Genomic DNA, 19,668 nt, shown 5'->3' with positions numbered 1-19,668 from the left:
CACTGGTTTTCCTGAAGCTCACATTAGATCCAGAGAGCTCATGATGGAGTCAATGTGAATAAGTTATTGCCACTCAAGTGCTCTTGTAACCTGTTTTTATTGAATACAGATATATGATTAAACCTTTTTAAATAACACACACACATATTGTTCACGGCTAGTGACCACTGTTGTAAGAAAGTGATCCACAGGCATGTGTGCATCTATACAACTGTTCTCACGCTAAGCTGTGTATACTTCTCAGATCTGTTTGGCTAAGCCTTGGGACACTTCATGAAGCAAACATGGGATTACTCCTGACAGCAAATATGCACTTTGACTTATTTGCATGACATTTAATAAAAAATATATTGATTGTAGTGATTATAAAGCTTTAAAATGAGCCTCATAAGGTCGAGGAAGCTTAAAGATGAATCCACAAAGATCCAGTCGCTCCAAGGTTGGACATGTTGTTGAAGTCAGAGCACTTTGTCTCTGTGGCGTCTCTTTAAGATTTCCATGTATGCAAATATTGTTTTGACAGACAAATGGAGGCTGGTGGGGGAAACTCACACATAGTCTGGTCGAATTCCGGGTAAGACGTCTTCTCGATGGCAGCCCGAGGCTAACACTTCTCTCCTGCCATTGTTTCTGTCCAACCCCAAGTGAAACTGAAAACTTTTCGTGCTTGTGTGTTTTTTTCCCCCTATGCTCACCTGTTCCACAGCGCTTCTTCTTCCCTGCTGACTCTTTGTGTGGATGATATCCGACTCGTCTGTCTGGTTTAAGCAACTTTGTTTTGTCTTTTTTATTCCTCGTTGCACTGATCATTTTCACAGCCATTTCCATGAAGCAGGTCACACTGTTTAAAATGACCTAACACAGATCAGTCAACGCTCTTGTCACCACATCTGCTGGGCGGAGCAGCTTGTCTCTGAATCTAATGTGTTTTTCAACATAACAGATCACTCGAATTACAGTTGAATGACCTGCAGCCTAATGAGGAGACATTGCCTGGTTTTATTTAAATACTGGACTGGGTTACGTCATACCATGCCATGTTTGAAACCCTCTACCCAGCAGTGCAGATGATATTACTCTATTTTAAAACCATGCTCCGGCCTTTCTATTGATACCAGAGTAAAAATAGACATCAGAGCGGCAGCATGAAATAGTTTAAAATGTAGAACAGAGAGTGGTTGCTATATTTAGATGAAACACAATCACAAAAAGTGCCTTGTGACATTTTAGCAACTCTCCTATGGAGCTGAAAATGCCATTTGACTGTCCTTGCTTTCATGCAGTATTTATGTGCCCTTAAGATCTCTACTGATGTCGGAGGGGAGGTTGAGGTGTGTCTTCACTTCTGGTCAACGCTGTGTGACTGCGAGCAAATGCCAGAGGAAGTGACTACTGGAAGATTCTGCTGTTTGTACCCGACCCTCTCTCTTGTCGATGTTTGTCAGGAATAAAGGACGAAAACTCTGTTGTCATATCAAAGAGAACAAAGAGCTGGTTATAAAGTCTGTGCAGTGGCACAATGTGAATCCAGTTCAAAGTAAATCAAAGACCGACCACAGATGGCTACAGTTCGGTTCTTAACACTGTGTCTCAGTTGGTTAGTTGGCATGTGATGAAATAAAGCCGCTGAAGGAGACTTGACACGGCAGGAAACATGTTCAGGGGTTTTCCACTGAAAGTTTTTCTTTGCAGCGCCACAGAACTGAGAGTCTGAGCAAACTGGGGAGAAGCAGGAGACGGCTATGAGCCCAGAATGGGGATGGAAGCTAACACTGTCCGGACACGCAGTGGAATTCATGTGTGTGACATTTCTGTTGTGTATAGTGCCGTTGGATAAGTATAGGTATGTGGTGATTTCAGTCTTTTAAGTTGCAGCTGGAATGTTTGCAGGAGAGCACCTACCTCCACCAAGGCTCGACAGTTCCCTTTGATTCAATCAAATGGCAACAAAGTTCACACACTTCCCTAAATGTCCAAGAATTTTTTTTTCAAGATCCAACAATTATTCCCAAGGGAATATGGTGAAAATGTCCAAAAGGTCCTCTCTTACATTGTTAAAGAATGTGAAAACAAAGAAACAGTCAGAAATGAAAGCATAACCTCCATGGCTGAGGCATCATTTAAGTTGAATAACAATGTTACACAAGAGAGACAGTTGATATTTCCATGCGAAACTAAATAGAACTTCAGTTTTCACATAAAGGTGAACTGTCCATAGAACCTAAGCTGGTCATTTTACGTTATAGTTGTTTTAAACTTTTGAGGAGCTGGATTCTAACTCTGCTATGAACACAGTCAGCAGACGAGAGATGCTCCTCCTGCAAAGCACATAAATGTGTTTAAAGGAAAATCAAGGTGCATATATTTACATTTTAGGTCTATTTCAACTTTCCAATTATTTTGAAATGCATACCTCTAATTATCCTCAGTCGCATTGAAGGGACATTGTAAACTCCTTGTTAAATCCATACATCTAAACATTATAATTCGATAAGAAAGAGAGAAATAAAACACCATGTTAGTCATAAGTCACACATCTCATTTCCAATTAATTATGTTGATAAGTTCACGATATGGGTGTAAAGTCCCTCTGCACCCATCCTGCAGCCCCAATTCTCCTGGAACCGTTTCCATGGCAACTGCTGCAGCGTGAGAGCCGAGTTGAAGATTTTCAGTCGGATGCTGAGACCCAATGACAGATGAGATGACGACTGTGCCAACAAATGCACAACTCTGTTAAAGCAGTCTTGAATCAGCACTGAGTGAAAACACGGAGAGCTGCGGATGACTCTTCATGTTTTGTGTTTGAGTTTTCTGCAACAACACAAAGACAAAAACTCGACTTGACGGCTGCAGGTAACACACAGACAAGAAGAGACTTTTTACTGGAGGTGAAACTCTGTGTTGGACAGTGAAGAATGAAAATCGATCACTCTGCGTTTAAAGCCTCAAATAATTAAATAAAACCAGAATAAAATAACACAACAACAAGCATCAGTGTGATAACAACCGCCTGAAATGACAAAAAATAATTTGACGTGTCCCCTCACCTTTTAAAATGGTCTATGCCCTATTCACTAACATGGAGGAGGAGGGGATTATGACCTATACTGCAGCCAGCCACCAGGAGGAGGGGACTGAGACGCTGTGGCCTCGTTTTGGGCATTGATCAACTCTTATGATGTAGTGACAAACAGAAAATGATTCACAATTTCCCTTTTTGATTGAATATTGATTCATTGATTGAATATTTATTTAAGCCTCGGAAGACACATTGAGGGATAAGACCCTCATTTTCAATGGTGCCGAGGGTACAATAAAAAAGTTGATACATTAAAAGTTAATACATTGAATAAATAGGAATGAAATAAATATGCATATATATATACACAGTAATACAAGGTATAAAACAATTCGTCAATAAAATACTATGGCAAAGTCAACTAGCAGTTACAGTCATTGCAGGAGAAGTCAGCTGTACATGAGACCAGACTCGAAAACTCTGTCAATGAAACAAATGAGCGCAACTTTAAAGATTTTTTTTTTTAAAGATTTTTAATGTACAACTATAAGTTGTATGTGTCTCACTTTATTAGGAACACCTGCCTCTCAGGTTTGCCGATCATGTGGCAGCAGTGGATCAAATCCTGTGAGGAACTTCAGTTAATGTTCCCATCAAACATCAGAATGGAGGGAAGCAGTTTAACTCAGTGACTTTGACCATGATGCGATTGTTGGTGCAAACATTATGATTCAATTAGAAATGAAGGACCTCTCGATTGTTTTTTTTCACACGTTGTAGGCGCTGGTTCCCTGAAAGGAAATAACAGGTATTACAGGCATTTGTTTGCTCAAACCGGAAAAGTAGCTGCAGGGCAATGTTTAAACTTCCTCTTATTCCTTAGACTTCACCCATTTCCCGGTGTCTCCCAGCAGACGGGCTGGGCTTCTTTTCCACACTACACCCTATTTTTCCTAAATCCTATAAATAGCAGTTGTTTAGAGGGTAGAACAATACACCGCAGACTTCACACATTCCTGGCACCGGTCCGAGCCGTCACCGCCCACTGCCTGTAACTACCTGACTCATGTCCCTGCACACCCGGGTATATAAACAGTGGTATACACACACACACACGCACGCACGTACGCACGCACAAACACAATTATCCACTCATTCAATATTACTTAAACCAAACTCAGAAGGTTTAAGTCTTGTCTTAACCTAAAAATGTGTATTTTTGTGATGCTTTTACAGTGAAAACATCTAAACAAAGACAAATCCGAGAGTAGGCAGAATAAGCTCCAACATTTTCTGAGCTTTATGGTCAGCTCATTGAAAGAGGAAACACAAATTAACAGACTTCTGTGCCATCATGTACCTTCCATCATCGCTCCAAAGGTTGGAAAACATATGGTCTGAGATTTGGTATTCAGAAAAGAACACAGTGGAGCCGCTGAATTAAAAGCACATATTCACGAAACACACATTACTGCTGCACCTGTGGATCAGTGAAGTGTTTCATCTGTGCTTCAAACTATCCTTTTGAAACTAACTTGAGGAGGAAACTGCTCCACGCTATGTTAGATTTACATTTCTCCAAAGGTTGTTCATTTAACTTTCAGTATTTGCATAATGTCTCAGTTTCACCAGGACCATTTTAAATCGGGTAGCACACATCTTGTCCGACACACTAAAACCAGCCACTGATGATCACTTTGAATTGGATACCTGCCCAAAGGGTGAGGGTGGGGCGTTGTGAATCACAGTGGACTGTTGAATCTGATCCGTTGCAGTTTTCATTGTGAGTCTTTGGTCTATGGAAGCTGTTTCCAGGTCCTGTGGGTTCACTGCAAGAGTGGAACTGAGGTCAAATAGACAATAAATAATCAGGCACTACTGTTATAACTCTGACAGCAATGTACCAGGGTTAGAGGTCAAATGTGGGTTTATGAAACTTGATATATTAATGTGTAGACCTGTTAAGCAGCACCGGCTCACGGGCGAGCCAGTGCTGCCGATAAGCCTCAAACATTGTTATTTTCAGAACTGCCTCGTACCGCTAGATACTGATGCAACATATCATTCGAAAGCTAAGATTCTTCCGATTCGACTGATGTAAACCATTTCAAGATGCGATCACCACAGCCGGTACAATTAACGTCTCAGTCAAGACGCTGACACAAAAAAAACAATCACAAAGTCGACGTCACTCACCTAGGAAGCATCATATTAATCCACAGATCGATAACATTCCAACGAAAACAATCTTGGTACATTGTCAAAGGTCCAGACGATCCAATCCAGTAACATAATCAGTCCAAAACAAACTATTACATCAAAGAATAGCCACAGTCAGCTGTTGCGTAATCTCAGCGCAGCCAGCATCAAGATGTAAACAACATGAAAGATGTTTATTTGTATACCTTTTAAACCATATGACCGGTTTTGCCTCCTTTATATAAAAGCATGATTTTGAGTGTAAAAGTAGCCCCTTTAGCCTAGTTGGTTACCATAGTTCCAAATGGCCTTTGTGGAAAACGCCTAGACATGCCCTTAGGAAAAAATCTGTGAAATATTCATTTTCTGTGGTATTGTTATCAAATTTGAACCACGACTAGTCAAGGCTTCATGCTAGGGTCCCGGTGTGTTTTCCAGCTCATAAGTCCCAGCTAGAGTCATCTTCAGGCATCTGATTAACAAAAATATTCAGGCGGAAATAAAAACCTTCTACTTCACTGTGTTTCAACTGCTATTACTCAATGTCAGTAGCACTTAGACTGATTCTGACTGTTGGGGGGGAAAGTTCAGAATGTTACCTTTCAAAGAGACAAAGATCATGCATGTACTCCAAATGGTTCAAGAACAGCTTTCAATTTACTTTCGGTACTCCTCAGACAGGCATTTTAGGCGAATCTCACCCGCTGCTTAGAGATGTTTTTATTATTATTAAAAGATCTACATTTGTGTTCTCATATTTAGGATCTCGAAAATAATCATTAGAATAATAATGATTCATATCACTTGTTTATTCAAATAAAACAATATAAGAAAACACAAATTACATAAGAAATAGCCCATGTTCAGGTAGAAATACCGTTGAGAGCTTGGTTTTTATTTTTTCAGTTAAAAAGTCATTTTATTCAATAATCACATTTTTTGAGAGTCCAAGATGACGTATTCATTCGCCTCTGTTCACCTGATTCAGCTACTAGTGTTCATCTAAAATATCCAACACATCTATTAAAAAAAATGTACAGACCCTTTGAATGTCACTGTGGTGTTTTGACCAGTCTTGTTTTGGTTCAAATAAATATTTCACCCTTCATCCATTACCAGCTCATCTCAGTGACCTTTACATGTTCTCATGCTGCAGCTGAATCCAAAAACTGAGCACACAGCATCAGCAGAAAACCCCAGCAGCTTTCACACAACATTTGTTTACCATCCTCTCTGGTTCCACCCCATCATCATCATCATTATGTGGTCACATGACATCATAGCCACCGTTATACCTCATCGCAAACATGCTGACAACACGACTCTCCAATGATAAGGGTTGGAAACCACTGTGCAAATATCACACCTCCTACAACAATGAATTGTAAGTGAGTTGTTCATTTGTTAAGGAAGTGACTTAACAAGAATTAATCAATAATTATTGATAACTGATTGACAGTCTCAGATGAGAAGCACTAGATGTCCTACAAGGGTTTATTTTGCCCATGCAGTTAACTCTAAAATCCACAATATTCAGTTTATTTTAACTGATAAATTAACTCAGAACATTTCAGCTCTAAAATAGTTTATTTGTAGCCCAGAGATAAAACAAAAAAAACAATAGAAGAGATTCTGGGAAGAAACCACAAAATGTTGACCAAGCCGTATCCCTTACCTTAACCATGACCACTTCATTACTAACCCTAACCTTAACCATGACCAATTCATTACTAACCCTAACCTTAACCTTACCACAATTCACATCTGACTTCTAACCTTAACCGGAACCTCAGAAATGTAAGTTTTGCTTCAGGTCTACTGGTCCTAACAAAATCAATGTAAAGAGACATTTCCTGGAGACTAACTCAAAATCCTAATTCATGCTTCTGTGTCGAAGCTACGCTGTAGGTAAGCACTTAGCCTATGCACAGGGCCGAGCATTCATAGTTGTGCGTAGGTATGTGTGAGTCGTGCTGCAATTACAGCATTGAAACACTAGGGGCGGTAGAGTTTTTATGCTGGTGTTGGGTGTCTTCTGGTTTCGGTTCCCCTTATTTACAACTTCTCTGGTGTCTCTGTTTACTTCAGAACAATGGTGAGTGTTACTAAGTGGATCGTTTTAGTTGGAGCTGATAGATGTCGTAGAGCAAATACTTTTTCTTAAAGATCTGCAACGAAGAAAAGAGAGACTTTGCCTGTGTTTGTTCACAGGCAAATCACAGCTCTTGGTGAATGTCAGGATACGGTGTAAGGCTCTGCTGAGGGCACACGTCTACGCGTAGGCTAGGCCGCAGCTTCTTCGCAGAAGCATCAATTGGGCTTCTTCACCCTAACCTTACCCTTAAAGTTCAAATTCACTCATTATCTACTCACCACTATGCCGATGGAGGGGTGGGAGAAATGTTTGAGTCCACAAAACACTTTTGTTTCAGGGTTAAACAGCGTTGCTGACAAGACAAGTTCCCATAAGGTGATGTGTCAATAGATATAGGTCCTCTCAACATTATATCTCACACACACGTCTGTGGGACATAATGTAGCAGTGTTTTAAGTCAGAGAGTTGAGATGCATAGATGCAGCTACACACACCACCTCTGGGGTCGAAGGAGCGAGACACTCACACACACAGATACAGAAAGGGAGAGAGAGAGAGAGAGAGAGAGAGAGAGAGAAGCAGAGCGCAGAGAGACACACACAGTCACAAAGAAAGAGAGAGAGGGAGGGAGAGAGAGAGAGAGAGAGAGAGAGAGAGAGAGAGAGAGAGAGAGAGACACACACAGTCACACACACACAGAAAGAGAGAGAGGGAGGGAGAGAGAGAGAGAGAGAGAGAGAGAGAGAGAGACACACACACACACACACAAAGAGAGAGAGGGAGGGAGGGAGGGAGAGAGAGAGAGAGAGAGAGAGAGTGAGAAGCAGAGCGCAGAGAGACACACACAAACACACGCACACAGAAAGAGAGAGAGGGAGAGACACACACACACACACACACACACAGAAAGAGAGAGAGAGAGAGAGAGTCAGTCATTGGAGGACCGTGACGGTCCTGAGCGGGAGCAGGAAGGAGGAGGAATCTGAAATCTAGAACCTTCACCTGCGGCCGATGGGCGGGAAACATGCGCCCTGACGGAGCTCCACGCAGCGGGACTTCACTCGCTCCTGCACGGACACCTTCAGCCAGCTCACCCGGTCCGGCTGGTCGACCGGGACGCGATGTGTAGCCGTGTGCTCCGTAGTCTGTCCGTCAGATGACACGTTGTTGAATCAGGAGACTCAGCGGTGAATTAAAGAGAAAAACTAAACAAACAGGAGCAACGCGAATGTAGTCAGCAGCCACGTCGCCAGCGTCTTCCCTGCGGACACTTTCTTCTTCCTGGCGGTGTCGTGTGGGCAAAGCAGCCCGAAGGGGGGGTAGAGGATGCAGGTGAAGAAGCACCGGGACCCGGACCCGAGCGGCGGGGACATGCTGGAGGCGGACGGACCCCGGAAAAACTCCTCATGCTTCTCCAACATCAAGATCTTCCTGATCTCGGAATGCGCCCTCATGTTGGCCCAGGGCACCGTGGGAGCTTACCTGGTGAGTGAAGCAGCCTCAGCCCTAACTCTACCAAGACCCTTTAGCTCACATCCAGACCATGAGCCAGACTTGTCTTACCCGGGTCTGGATGCTTGGTCCTGAGCAGTGACATCTCATGTCCCCGTTGTAATATCCCTGGTCAAATTGTCAGCTGTCATGTGTAATTGCCTTTGATCATCAAAGGCTCAGTTTGAGTTGTGATAACATTCAAGTTGAACGTTTTCTCAACTTAAACTGAGGCAGTTTTTGATCATCTATGTAAAAAAACAAAAAAAGTTGACCTTTTAATCTTTGTTTGGCGTAAATAATAATTATGTTTAGTTGATTTGAGCAAGGCAGTAATTGGCTCTTTTGACCAAAAATGTAATTCAAGGTCAAGTTCAAAGCCCCCCCCCCTCCTCCATTCCTCTTGTTTCCTTTAGTTTGACTCTCTTTCAGTTTTGCTTCTACTGAAACGTTGCCACACTGAGGAAAAAGGTTTTTTAATATGTTCTTTGTACTTAAAAAACTTGGAATTGGAATGTATGATCCTGTTTCAAAGAAGGACGGAATCAGAAAGAGAAAAGTCTGACACCGTGCTGTGACTCTAAGATAGATTTTTGTGGGACAAAGCGTAAGGGCTTTAAAATATTCCTCAAAGTATCCCGGAGGAGACACACAGCCCGGGGCAACCACTGAGAACATTTAGTTTCGATATTTGCAAGTGTTTATTTTCCCAGGAATCCCACTGTTTCTTTAGCTCAGTCAATATTAATAGACCAAACCGTAAATGCTTTGGCCATATTTGGAGTGGAACGTGTTATCTTCTCCTTTTAGTAGACCTGCTGAGCATCAAGCATCCTACAGCTCGGTGCCGCTCAGTCAGTTAGGATGAGTTCCTAATCCTTCACTGTTTTTTTTTTTGAACAATGTTTTTTTTATTAATTTCCAATAAGAACCTACAAAACACATTGACACATACCACACAAGTTGCACAATGAAATGCAAGCGAACTTCACTGCATACACATACATACAAAAAAAAAAAATAAATAAATAAATAAAGATAAACACGCACACAAACATACATACCTACGTAAAATAATAACAATAATAAATAAATAAAAATAAAAATGTCACACTCGATATCCCTACAGATAGATATAATCTACCGTTGCCTGAGAAAGTCCATTAAGGGTGCCCACAACTCTTCAAATTGCTGTGCTTTACCCCTGATTACATAGGTTAGCTTTTCTAATGTAACATACATTGCCATCTCTCTAATCCAAGATTGTGTGTAGACGATACTTCAGTCTCTCTCCAAGATAAAGCAACCATCCTATTGGCCTGCAGGAGGCCAAAGTTGATCAGAGTCTTACACTTAGAGTTGATAGAAAAGCAATCTGGGTCTTCCTTCACTGTTAATTTCTGATAAGACCAGCCTCACACTTCTGCTTTTTTAAGGGTGCGCTTGCTTTGCACACCTGTCCCTACAGTGTCAGTTGAGGTTTTGAGTAATTTTACTCCGGCCCGTTGGTGTTTACATGAACAGGTCATCATCAGGCACCTGGTTTCACTATCTGGTAAATCGGAGTTAACCCACATGAGCCACTGTGGTGTCTCTGATTGGATGATGGGACTTAGGGCTGTTTGCTGGCAGTGAAGCAACAGAACTCAACTATCATGGCCCCTGTGCTTTTCTGTGAGCTGCTTACTGTACAAGACACTTAGCCACATGCTGCGTGCCCTGATTTAGCAGCCTGTCACCCTGCGCAGGCTAATACCACAGAAGCACAGACCCGACAGATCTGTGACGTCCTCCTTCTTCCATGATTCATGTGGGTTTTTCTGACTTCAGAGAAATTCCCTTTGATACCTTTCCTGCCTTTGATAGATAGAAGTAACTTTCTCTTGTAATTTCCTTAAAAAAATATATCTTAACTTAATAATTTCACGATTTTACTATTTTTAGTGTTGATTAATCTGAGGACTTCTTTTTGATTTGATGTATCATCTGTAAAATGTAGAGCCCGACCGGTAGGATGACATTTGTATGGGGCTGATGCCGATACAAAAAATGTTGGATGTTCCAAATATCATGATATATTAAAACACTTGGCAATGATCCCAAGCTATCTTTATCGAACACTTATGACAAAAAAAAGGTAGTTGAGGCCTGATATTTTACAGTTTAACCAGGAACTTGATTTTTATTGGTCAACTGATAAATCAGGCAGGTTCTCGTATATTGTCAAAATATTTCGTAAAGAGGAGGATCACATTCTTAAATTGGAGATCTGAGAAATTGTAGCATATTAACATGTACTTATATTATCAAGTTTTGCCTCATAAATGACTGACGTAATCGATCATTTCAAGCGAAAAGGTCAAACATGGCACAGTTCCACCTTTACAATAACAGGTCTGGATGCTGTTTGTTCTCATATATGTTGTAAATCTCATATCTGTCGGTCTTCAGCTGATTCTCAGTCTGAAGAATCAGTTTGAACCAGAAGAGGCTGCACATTCAAACACACTTTCACACATGTTGCAGCTAATTTTAGATTATTTTTAATTGCCGGAGTTAATATGATACACACGTCTTGGGAAACTCTATCTGTGACTTCCGTGCATGCGGCACCTCAGGATCTAAGCTCTGTTGGTTATAGTAACTCTTCCCTGATAAGAACCAAATCTGACACTTCAGGGCTCGAGCTGCAAAGTGAGACTAACACCTGAGCCTGAACTGTGTTGGTCTCAGCTGAGCAAACCTGTCGAACTTGCGGTCGCACTGAATCAGCTGAGTGTGGGAGGGAGAAGCTCAAACTGTTCAACGGGAACATGATTGTCTCTTTAAAAGCAGAATAAACATTGAGTGTGATAGATACGGTCCAATGAAGGAGGTGTATTTTTCTAGGTAATGCTATTTTGACAGTACTCAAATAACATTTACATTTTTCAATAATCCCCCAATTAAATTAACATCAATGTAACATTGTTGACATTTCAGGTTAATATACAGACATAATCTCCAAGGTAATTCATCGTAGGTGTCAGCCCTGGGGCTTCTTCATTAAACATTACATAGGTGTAGCCATTAACCGAGCACCAGACGTCACGTTCTGTTGAGAAAAGTAAACATTTAAGAATCCAGAGGACATGCCATTCTATTTTACTAAGGTAGTATTAAGATGTTGTAAAAAGTAGAACTATGCCATATGCCCACAGCTGATACTACAGATGACGTTTCTTTCAACATAAACAAGCAGATCTTGAAAATAGCTCATTCTGAGCAGTTTAAGTGCGTTAAACTAACCTTCAGTCAACCCTCAGTAAGTCACACCTCATAAAACACAGTGGATGTGATTCTAAATAGCTCAGGCTTCACTTATAAACGGCCTCTGTGCCTCAACAAACGTCACCATGTTAAACCTTAACCTGCTCACAGGGACGTCAGCATCCAGCATCGTTCTCCTCCTGCTCATAATACCTAACAACTTCCTGAAACCACTGGGTGGAAGTTGGTTGGTGATGGGACGTCATGCTGCAGTGTGTTGAAGTTTGTTTTGTTGCCATGCAGCCGATTAAACATTTCCACAGTGCGAGATGCTATCCGGACAAATATGACCGCTGAGCTGTCTGCAATTTTATCCTGGTTGTAATCCTCCTGGAAGGCTGCCTGTTAAAGTCACAGTGGAAGTGCACAAACATGTTGAACCTGGCGACGAGAGCTTAACTCATCCAGAGTGTTTCCACTGCACAAGCTGTCCGTCATACACACTCAGGCCTCGCGTGACGGGATGGTATCTGATTAGATAATGGCCTCACTCCTTTTGCGATGCTTTATCGCCAGGTTACCGTTTGCGTAGAACTAAAGCTATAATGCCAACGGGGTTGTTTGGACTTGGGATCGCCTCTGAGAACAAGATGAGGTAAAGTTGTGACCAGATCGCAGCCGGGGCGAGCCAGCCAGGCGTTGCCCCAAAGGGTGGAAATGTCATGACTCTTTCCTGAAGTTTTCCATCCACTCAACATCACTGGAGGACACTGGCACGAACCGCTCCCAACAATCATCCTCGCCGTGCCTTGATGTGCAGTGACGGAATGACTGAGGTCGTGTTCAGAGCAGCTGCAAGAAGGACCTGCTGTCACTTCTGCTTCTTAAAAAGTCACAGAGGACATTTTTTAAAGTGCTACAATGACAAAACAGGCTGTACAGTGTTTGTCTCTGTTGACAGTGACATGTCCTCGTCCACTCGCCCGTGGTGCATTAAATCTATCTTCGAACGGGACAGGCATTTTTAGAAACAGGTCGTAGTTTAATCCCTGGCGTCTGTCCTGGGTGTATGGTACAGTTTCTGCTTCAGGACAGATTGTAGTATAATAGAACAAATTCAACTTTGAAAATAATGCTAAAACTTTACTGTCCTGCTTATTTCCAATTAGGCATCACATCTGGAGTTTAGATTGTGATGTAGATGGCTGTTTTCAGAGAGGTACTGGAAAACCAAAGTGGACACAGAGTCTACATGCATACAAATATGTTTTAATTTAAAAATAGCAATATCAAACTAAAACGTTCTCTTTTTCTCGTTTTAATCCCCATCTATTCTAAAATGCACTTCATGTGGCCACTCACGCACTCTGGGCATTTGCATGCAGGTGTGACCAGACTCCTCGAAGTATAGCTGGTCTCCTACGCATATAAACAGCTGTATCAATCTTCAATGCAGAACTTAACTGTACAGCTGTGAGCAAAAACAACCTGGTCAGCAACGCTTGTAATTAACTGGGAGCTGAGTCTGATAGGGGTTGTTTTCTTCTGGTCGGGATCAACCGATAGGAGCCTGACGTATGTGCGAAGGCTACGTCGTGACCAAAAACACACAATCAGTGAGCGGTGGGTAGTGTTTCCAAACTTCTTCATTTCTTCCCTACCAAACTAAAACAAAGCATCAGAGTTGTAAAACCAAAACTGGGCAAGCAGCAATAACTAAAAATGTCTGTGGACGCCAGGCGCATCTGTAAACTGTCACCGAGGGAAAGTGGAATGGTTTGTGTCGAATGCAGGTGTGATGTTTTACAAACTTTTAAAGGACAAAATGTACAGTCTTTACCAGACAAAGTCCAGTAACAGAGTCTATGATATGTTATATGTAGTGAAGTAATGTGTAGTTAAATAAAGAACTTTAGTGTAGTTGCATAAAAGGAAAAAGATGATTTTGATCAATGACTTCCACATTTGGCCCTGGAGCAGCCTTCTCAAGCCTTAAACGTCATTTTACGTCAAAGCAAACGTCATTTCATTTACTGACGTCAAATAGTTGGAGTTTGTTCTGCTCCAATTCAAATCCACTGGGGACATTAATCTGGGCAAACTCAGCATTTGATGGGAAATTTTTCCAACAACAAAACCACAACTTGATTCATCTTGCAGTGAAGTCACTCTCTTCAGAGTGGGGTGTTTGTGTTGGCAGGATGTGCTCTCTCGCTCTCTCTCTCTCTCTTTTTTCCGTACAGCTCAGTCCAAACTCTTTAACGGCGCCAGCAGCAGGGAGATGGAAAATTGTGAAGCCATTTCAGGGACAGTTTGGGACAGATCTGAAAATAGCTTGATTACTGTTTAAATTAGTCACTGTGGTTCACATGGACACAGAGAGACGGTTCCCACACATCACAGGCAAACACACAGTCGCCCTCTCTGCTTGATTGTTCTTCATTTGATAGAGCCTTTACCACCTAACAGTATTTAATCAGCGACTCCTGAATCATATCTGACAAACTGTCACGAAACAACCGCTCTGCTGTGTTTGCTTGAGCTGAGAGTCGTGGAGTCGTGTGGACGACAGCTGGTGGAAGAGAGAGAAGCTCGTGATGAGCCGTTCCGACGGCGGAAGTAAACGTTGCTGTGCGCGGTTAATTGGAAACAGAGGCCTGTTGGCAGGGAGGAGACACAGTGTGGAACATCTGAACAGTCTGTCATTCAGGATATTCCAATGGAAAGGAGCTGTTTTAAACTGCGTGACTCACGATTTCTCCAAGAGCTTGTCCGAAAGAATCAAATAAAGGCCCAGTGTACTCCTAGTGTTAATGTGTGATCCGGATGTTGACATCTGGTTCTTGTAGTATCTGGTAACCGGGATCACATCTTCATATTTAAGTTATGTTTAGTTTGAGAAGTTTTTGAACACTTCTATCTCTAGGGATGTGTTTAAGTATGAAATGGTGACGCTGTGTGCATACTCCCCTGCTTTAACACAATAACACAATGTGTACATTGGAATATAAGCATTGATATGCTTATGTCTAGTATCCCGATAAATCATATGATGAATTTCTCTTTCCAATAGTGACATGAAATTCCCACACCCTTCTTAATTTTGTCCTTTTTTTTGCTTCGTGCAGTTTCACTCCCATGGCTGTGGTTTAATGTAGTGCTCTGTTGTTGTTTCCAGGTGAGCGTGCTGACCACCCTGGAGCGGCGGTTCAACCTGCAGAGCGCTGACGTGGGGGTGATCGCCAGCAGCTTTGAGATCGGCAACCTGGCATTGATCCTGTTTGTCAGTTACTTTGGGGCCAAAGCACATCGCCCCCGTCTGATAGGCTGTGGGGGCATCGTCATGGCGCTTGGCGCCCTTCTCTCAGCTCTCCCGGAATTTCTTACAAATCAGTACGAGATAAGGGAAATATGGAGGACTGACGTGGGTCGGGATGCTTGCTTCAACACCAGCAGCAGGGAGGCTCAATTGGTGGAGGACGATGCGTGTAACAAAAAGACCAACACCAACATGATGTACCTGCTGCTGATCGGAGCCCAAGTGCTGCTGGGGATCGGAGCCACACCGGTGCAGCCTCTAGGAGTCTCCTACATAGATGATCATGTGAAGAAGAAAGACTCCTCACTCTATATAGGTGAGTCATAATCATATCCCTCTATAAGATGTCCACAATCCAGATTTCTCATAATCTGCTGGTAAAAATACAATAATGAAAGATGGCTGCAATCAAGGAAAGTTAGAGAACCACAGGCTGATTGAATTTCCTAAGATAAGCAGTGCTTGAAATAACCCAGATGATTATCCCGCTGGAAAGCAGACATGTATTTTGCTGCAGTACAGTGATTTCCCAGGGCTTCTGATCGGTACTGTGGAAAATTGGCCATAAATGTGTTGTTTGTTGCCATCAGGTGCAATGTTTGCTCAGAGTCAACACGGCATGTACATGTACTGTATTTGTGTTCTTCTGCTGCGCACCATCTCCCTGTGTTCAAGCACAGGCCTGCTCACGTGAGTGCCAGGTGAGCACATCTCAGAGCAATTTAATCGCCATTACACAGGTTTCAGAGGCGAAGAGGCCAGAAACAGGTTAAATATCTCTGCTTCGCACAGTCTTTTTCTCAAAGGCGAGATGCTGCTGATGTGGCTCTTCCAGGTTTTAAGGTGCATTCAAAGTGCTTTCTGTGCACAACTCTGACTGCACAATGGCTGCTCGGGGATGTGTATTTGCTGTGATGTGTATATTTAGCATTTGGTGTACAGGAGGCAGCTTAATACTTTTGTCATTAAGCCGTGAAGAGTTTTCACTTCTGTAGCATTTTCTGTAAATCCATATCAGATATTTTAAAGGAAGAACCACTCAGGGAGATTTTTTTTTAACTGTGCTTACAAACTAATATTTTCTATATTTAAGTTTCCACTGAAGACCAACAGATAATTATAATAATAATAATAATTATAGTGATGGTTAGAATAATACATTTATTTGTGTTCCACCTTTCAAAACATGGTTACAAAGTAATTTTCAAGGGGAAAAAAGGAAAAGAAATTGAAGGCAAAAATGAAAAACAGTTCACAACCACAAATGTTCCACATTCCAAAAGGATTGAAATTTACAATTTTTTTTCATAAAGCGTGTCTTAGCATAGCACAAACACATGCAAATGGGTAGTGTGGATCTATCAGAAGATAAAATGCACCAACTAGCACTTATATCATAATTTGTAAAAATCGCAGTGGAAAAACAACTGACTGTTTTGCCTGAATGGAGCAGTCTTTATGCTAAGCTAAGCTAAGCGGCTGTTAGCTCCCGCTGCAGGTTTACCACACAGACATGATGGTGCATTCATGTGCTCATCGGAAGGTCCCACTTCCAGAGTTGTGAACTTGTTTTTCCGCCTCTGGTGCGTTCATGTGCTTTGAAGTAAGAATGTGAGAAAAACATATACGCTGTAAACAAGTTCATGTGAATTTTCTCAGTCGGTACAAAAAGTCTTGGCAGGTGACAGAATGGATATTTTTCCTGAAACTACTTGTTTCAAGTTTAAAAATAGTGACGTTTTAACCTGCATATTAAACTTCTTAGTTTTACATTGAGGTTTCCACTACAATAGTAGCATCTGCGTCTTTGTGTTGACTGTGACCCGCCTTTATTTTGTTATCCAGTTTAAAACGTCATCCATCGATGGAGAAGATGAGATGTGTTTGCATAGTGTGTGTTTTGTTATCAGTGTGGGGCGGAGACAATAACAGCCTGGATGGAGGGTGCGTTCAGGGCTGGAACACACCCTGTACGCAGCAGCAGCATATGGGTGGCCTTTGTCACTCAAATACAGATGTGACCCACAAACAAAGGCGTCAGTCTGCAGCCCTGTAATCTCGAGCCCAAAGCTGATTTTCTTAATTGCCGTCCACTGTATTTATGTGTCCTGAACATGAGCAGCACCTCCAGCTTTGTTTGAAACATAAAGAGCATGAAAAGGGCTTCTCACATCTTGGCACCACCGTCGTTGGGCTTGTTCGCAGTTGACGGTGGGAAGTGATTGAAGTTGGGCCGGTGCAAGGAGGAGGAGAGATTTGGTTCTGTCCTGGTCTGATAAGCTGCGACAAGAGCTGGAGGAAAAACAAGCGGTGAGCAGCGAGGAACAATGTGGTATTGAGTCGCGCTCAGCTGATCGTCCTAATCCTCCTGCTGCAGGCGTGTCATGTGCCTGCAGCTGCATGAATGGAGTAGATTGTCTGAAACTCTGTGAGATTTCCTTTCACATACTGTTGATATATTTGGATTATTCGCCAGTTTACATCAACACATTCATATTGTTGAAGCTGCAACATTAAGTAAATCTTTTGAAAAGTCTACACTTTACACCTAGAAGTTCTGTAGGATCAGTTTTTGTGTTTCATGTTTAGTTCTCTGTAAACTTATATGTGAACTTGAAGTACACTCAGGAGCGTGGATACGTCCACCATCACCCAACAGTCTCCTTATGAAACCACTTTTAAATCTACTATATTGTGTTTGGATCTGCACCAAAGCGCACACATTCATAAATATCAGTCCCTTAAAGATGTCTGTTTTTTATGCCTCTGCGCCAGCGACAGCAAGTGGCTGGAGGCAAAATGTTTTCATGTTTTCCGTCACATTCCCGTGAACTTGATATCTCAAGAATACCTTGAGGGAATTTTCTTAGAATTTGGTACAAATATTCACTGGTTCTGATATGATTTTGGTGGTCAAAGGTCAAGGTCACGGTGACCTCACAAAGCTCCTTTTCTGACGTGTGAATGCAATATCCCTGAAACGCCTTGAGGGAGTTCTTTCACATTTGACAGAAGCCTTCACTTGAGCTTGGATTCCATCTTGGTAGCCCAAGGTCATGTCTATGTTTTTCTTGAACATGATATCTTAAGATCAGCTTAAGGGAGTGTCTTCAAATTTGGTGCAAACTTGAACTCAAAAGATGAATTGATTAGATTTTGGTGCCTGAAGGGTCAAACGTCAGGGTCCTCATGCTACTGTATTTCAGTTGTCAAAGGTAAAGTTTACAGGGATCAGGGGAAGAAATATGTACAAAGAAACTGCACTGGTTGGTGGAGGCATACAACTACAGTGTGGTATTTCTACTTTCATCAAGATGCATGTTGTTTTCTGAGAAATCAACAAAAACGTTAGTTAACCAAAGTGAAAAGAAACATCCTGGATTTGCCCCCTTAACCGAATCTGCATCAAAATCAGAGGAGTTCTTCCTTTGGTCATGCTCCACACAACTCTACGCAATTTCATGGAAAACCATTGAGTCGTTTTTGCAGAGTGTTGGTAACAAACATAGATGAAAACATAACTTCCTTTGCAGAGAGAATAGGTCAAATAGTATTAGGCTGTCAACATCACAATCATCTTATCGGCAGAATGTAGTTTTCTTTTATTATTATTTTATATCATTATTTGTTTAAAAATATGAAAGTGAATGCATCCATCATCTCCATCATCTCATGTTGTTACTGCAGCGATTTAAGAAGGAATGTAGGAGTGGTTACAGAAGTTAAAAAACACCTTTCCAATCTGACACTTGGCTTTACGCTCACTTCTCTGACAGCTGCCAACAGATGTGCTGCAGTAAAACTTCCTCTGCTCCCTCGTATTCAAACTACCACGTTACAAGTATCTACATGCTGTGTTCTTCTTCTCCTTGAAGCACTGATTGTACTCGTGCTGTAAATGTTTGATTCATTTTAAAGGTTTGTTATCACATAACTTCAGCTGGAGGTTAAAAACATTGCGATTAACCCTGATTTATGAAACACGAAGCACCAAGTGTAATGAAGTTTCTTCTTTTTTTGTTGTTGCTGCAGCTGTTGCCTGCGCCGCTAATGTCAAAGCACATTCTTTGCACGTCGATGTGTTATTGTTAAAATTAGAGCCTGAGCTAATAGTCCAGGTGAAAAAGTGTGGGCCCTCGGCGCTGGGATGTTCCCGCCCTGCCAGAGCACGGAGAACAGAGTCGAGAGGCCTGGGGAAGAGTCATAATTACAGAGTGAGGCAGGAATGCCAACCAGCCGGCCATGAGCTGGGTCTGAGTGGGTCGGGACGCATAAGCATTCCACACAAGCCTG

General features: G+C 42.0%; 1 protein-coding gene across 1 annotated transcript in view; it reads left to right on the top strand.

Annotated features, from left to right (window-relative positions):
* The first annotated feature begins 8,298 nt into the window (after positions 1 to 8,298).
* Positions 8,299 to 19,668, top strand: part of slco3a1a (solute carrier organic anion transporter family member 3A1a) — a 36,641-nt gene continuing 25,271 nt past the window's right edge. Inside the window, exons 1-2 of the mRNA XM_061076703.1 lie at positions 8,299 to 8,801; positions 15,235 to 15,691. Of these exons, the coding sequence (XP_060932686.1) occupies positions 8,643 to 8,801; positions 15,235 to 15,691 (616 nt within the window). The 5' untranslated portion in view covers positions 8,299 to 8,642. The remainder of the gene's footprint in view (positions 8,802 to 15,234; positions 15,692 to 19,668) is intronic.

The sequence above is a fragment of the Limanda limanda genome, chromosome 8 (genome assembly GCF_963576545.1).
Source record: "Limanda limanda chromosome 8, fLimLim1.1, whole genome shotgun sequence".
NCBI lineage: Eukaryota > Metazoa > Chordata > Actinopteri > Pleuronectiformes > Pleuronectidae > Limanda > Limanda limanda.
This window is presented reverse-complemented; position numbering and strand designations above follow the sequence as displayed.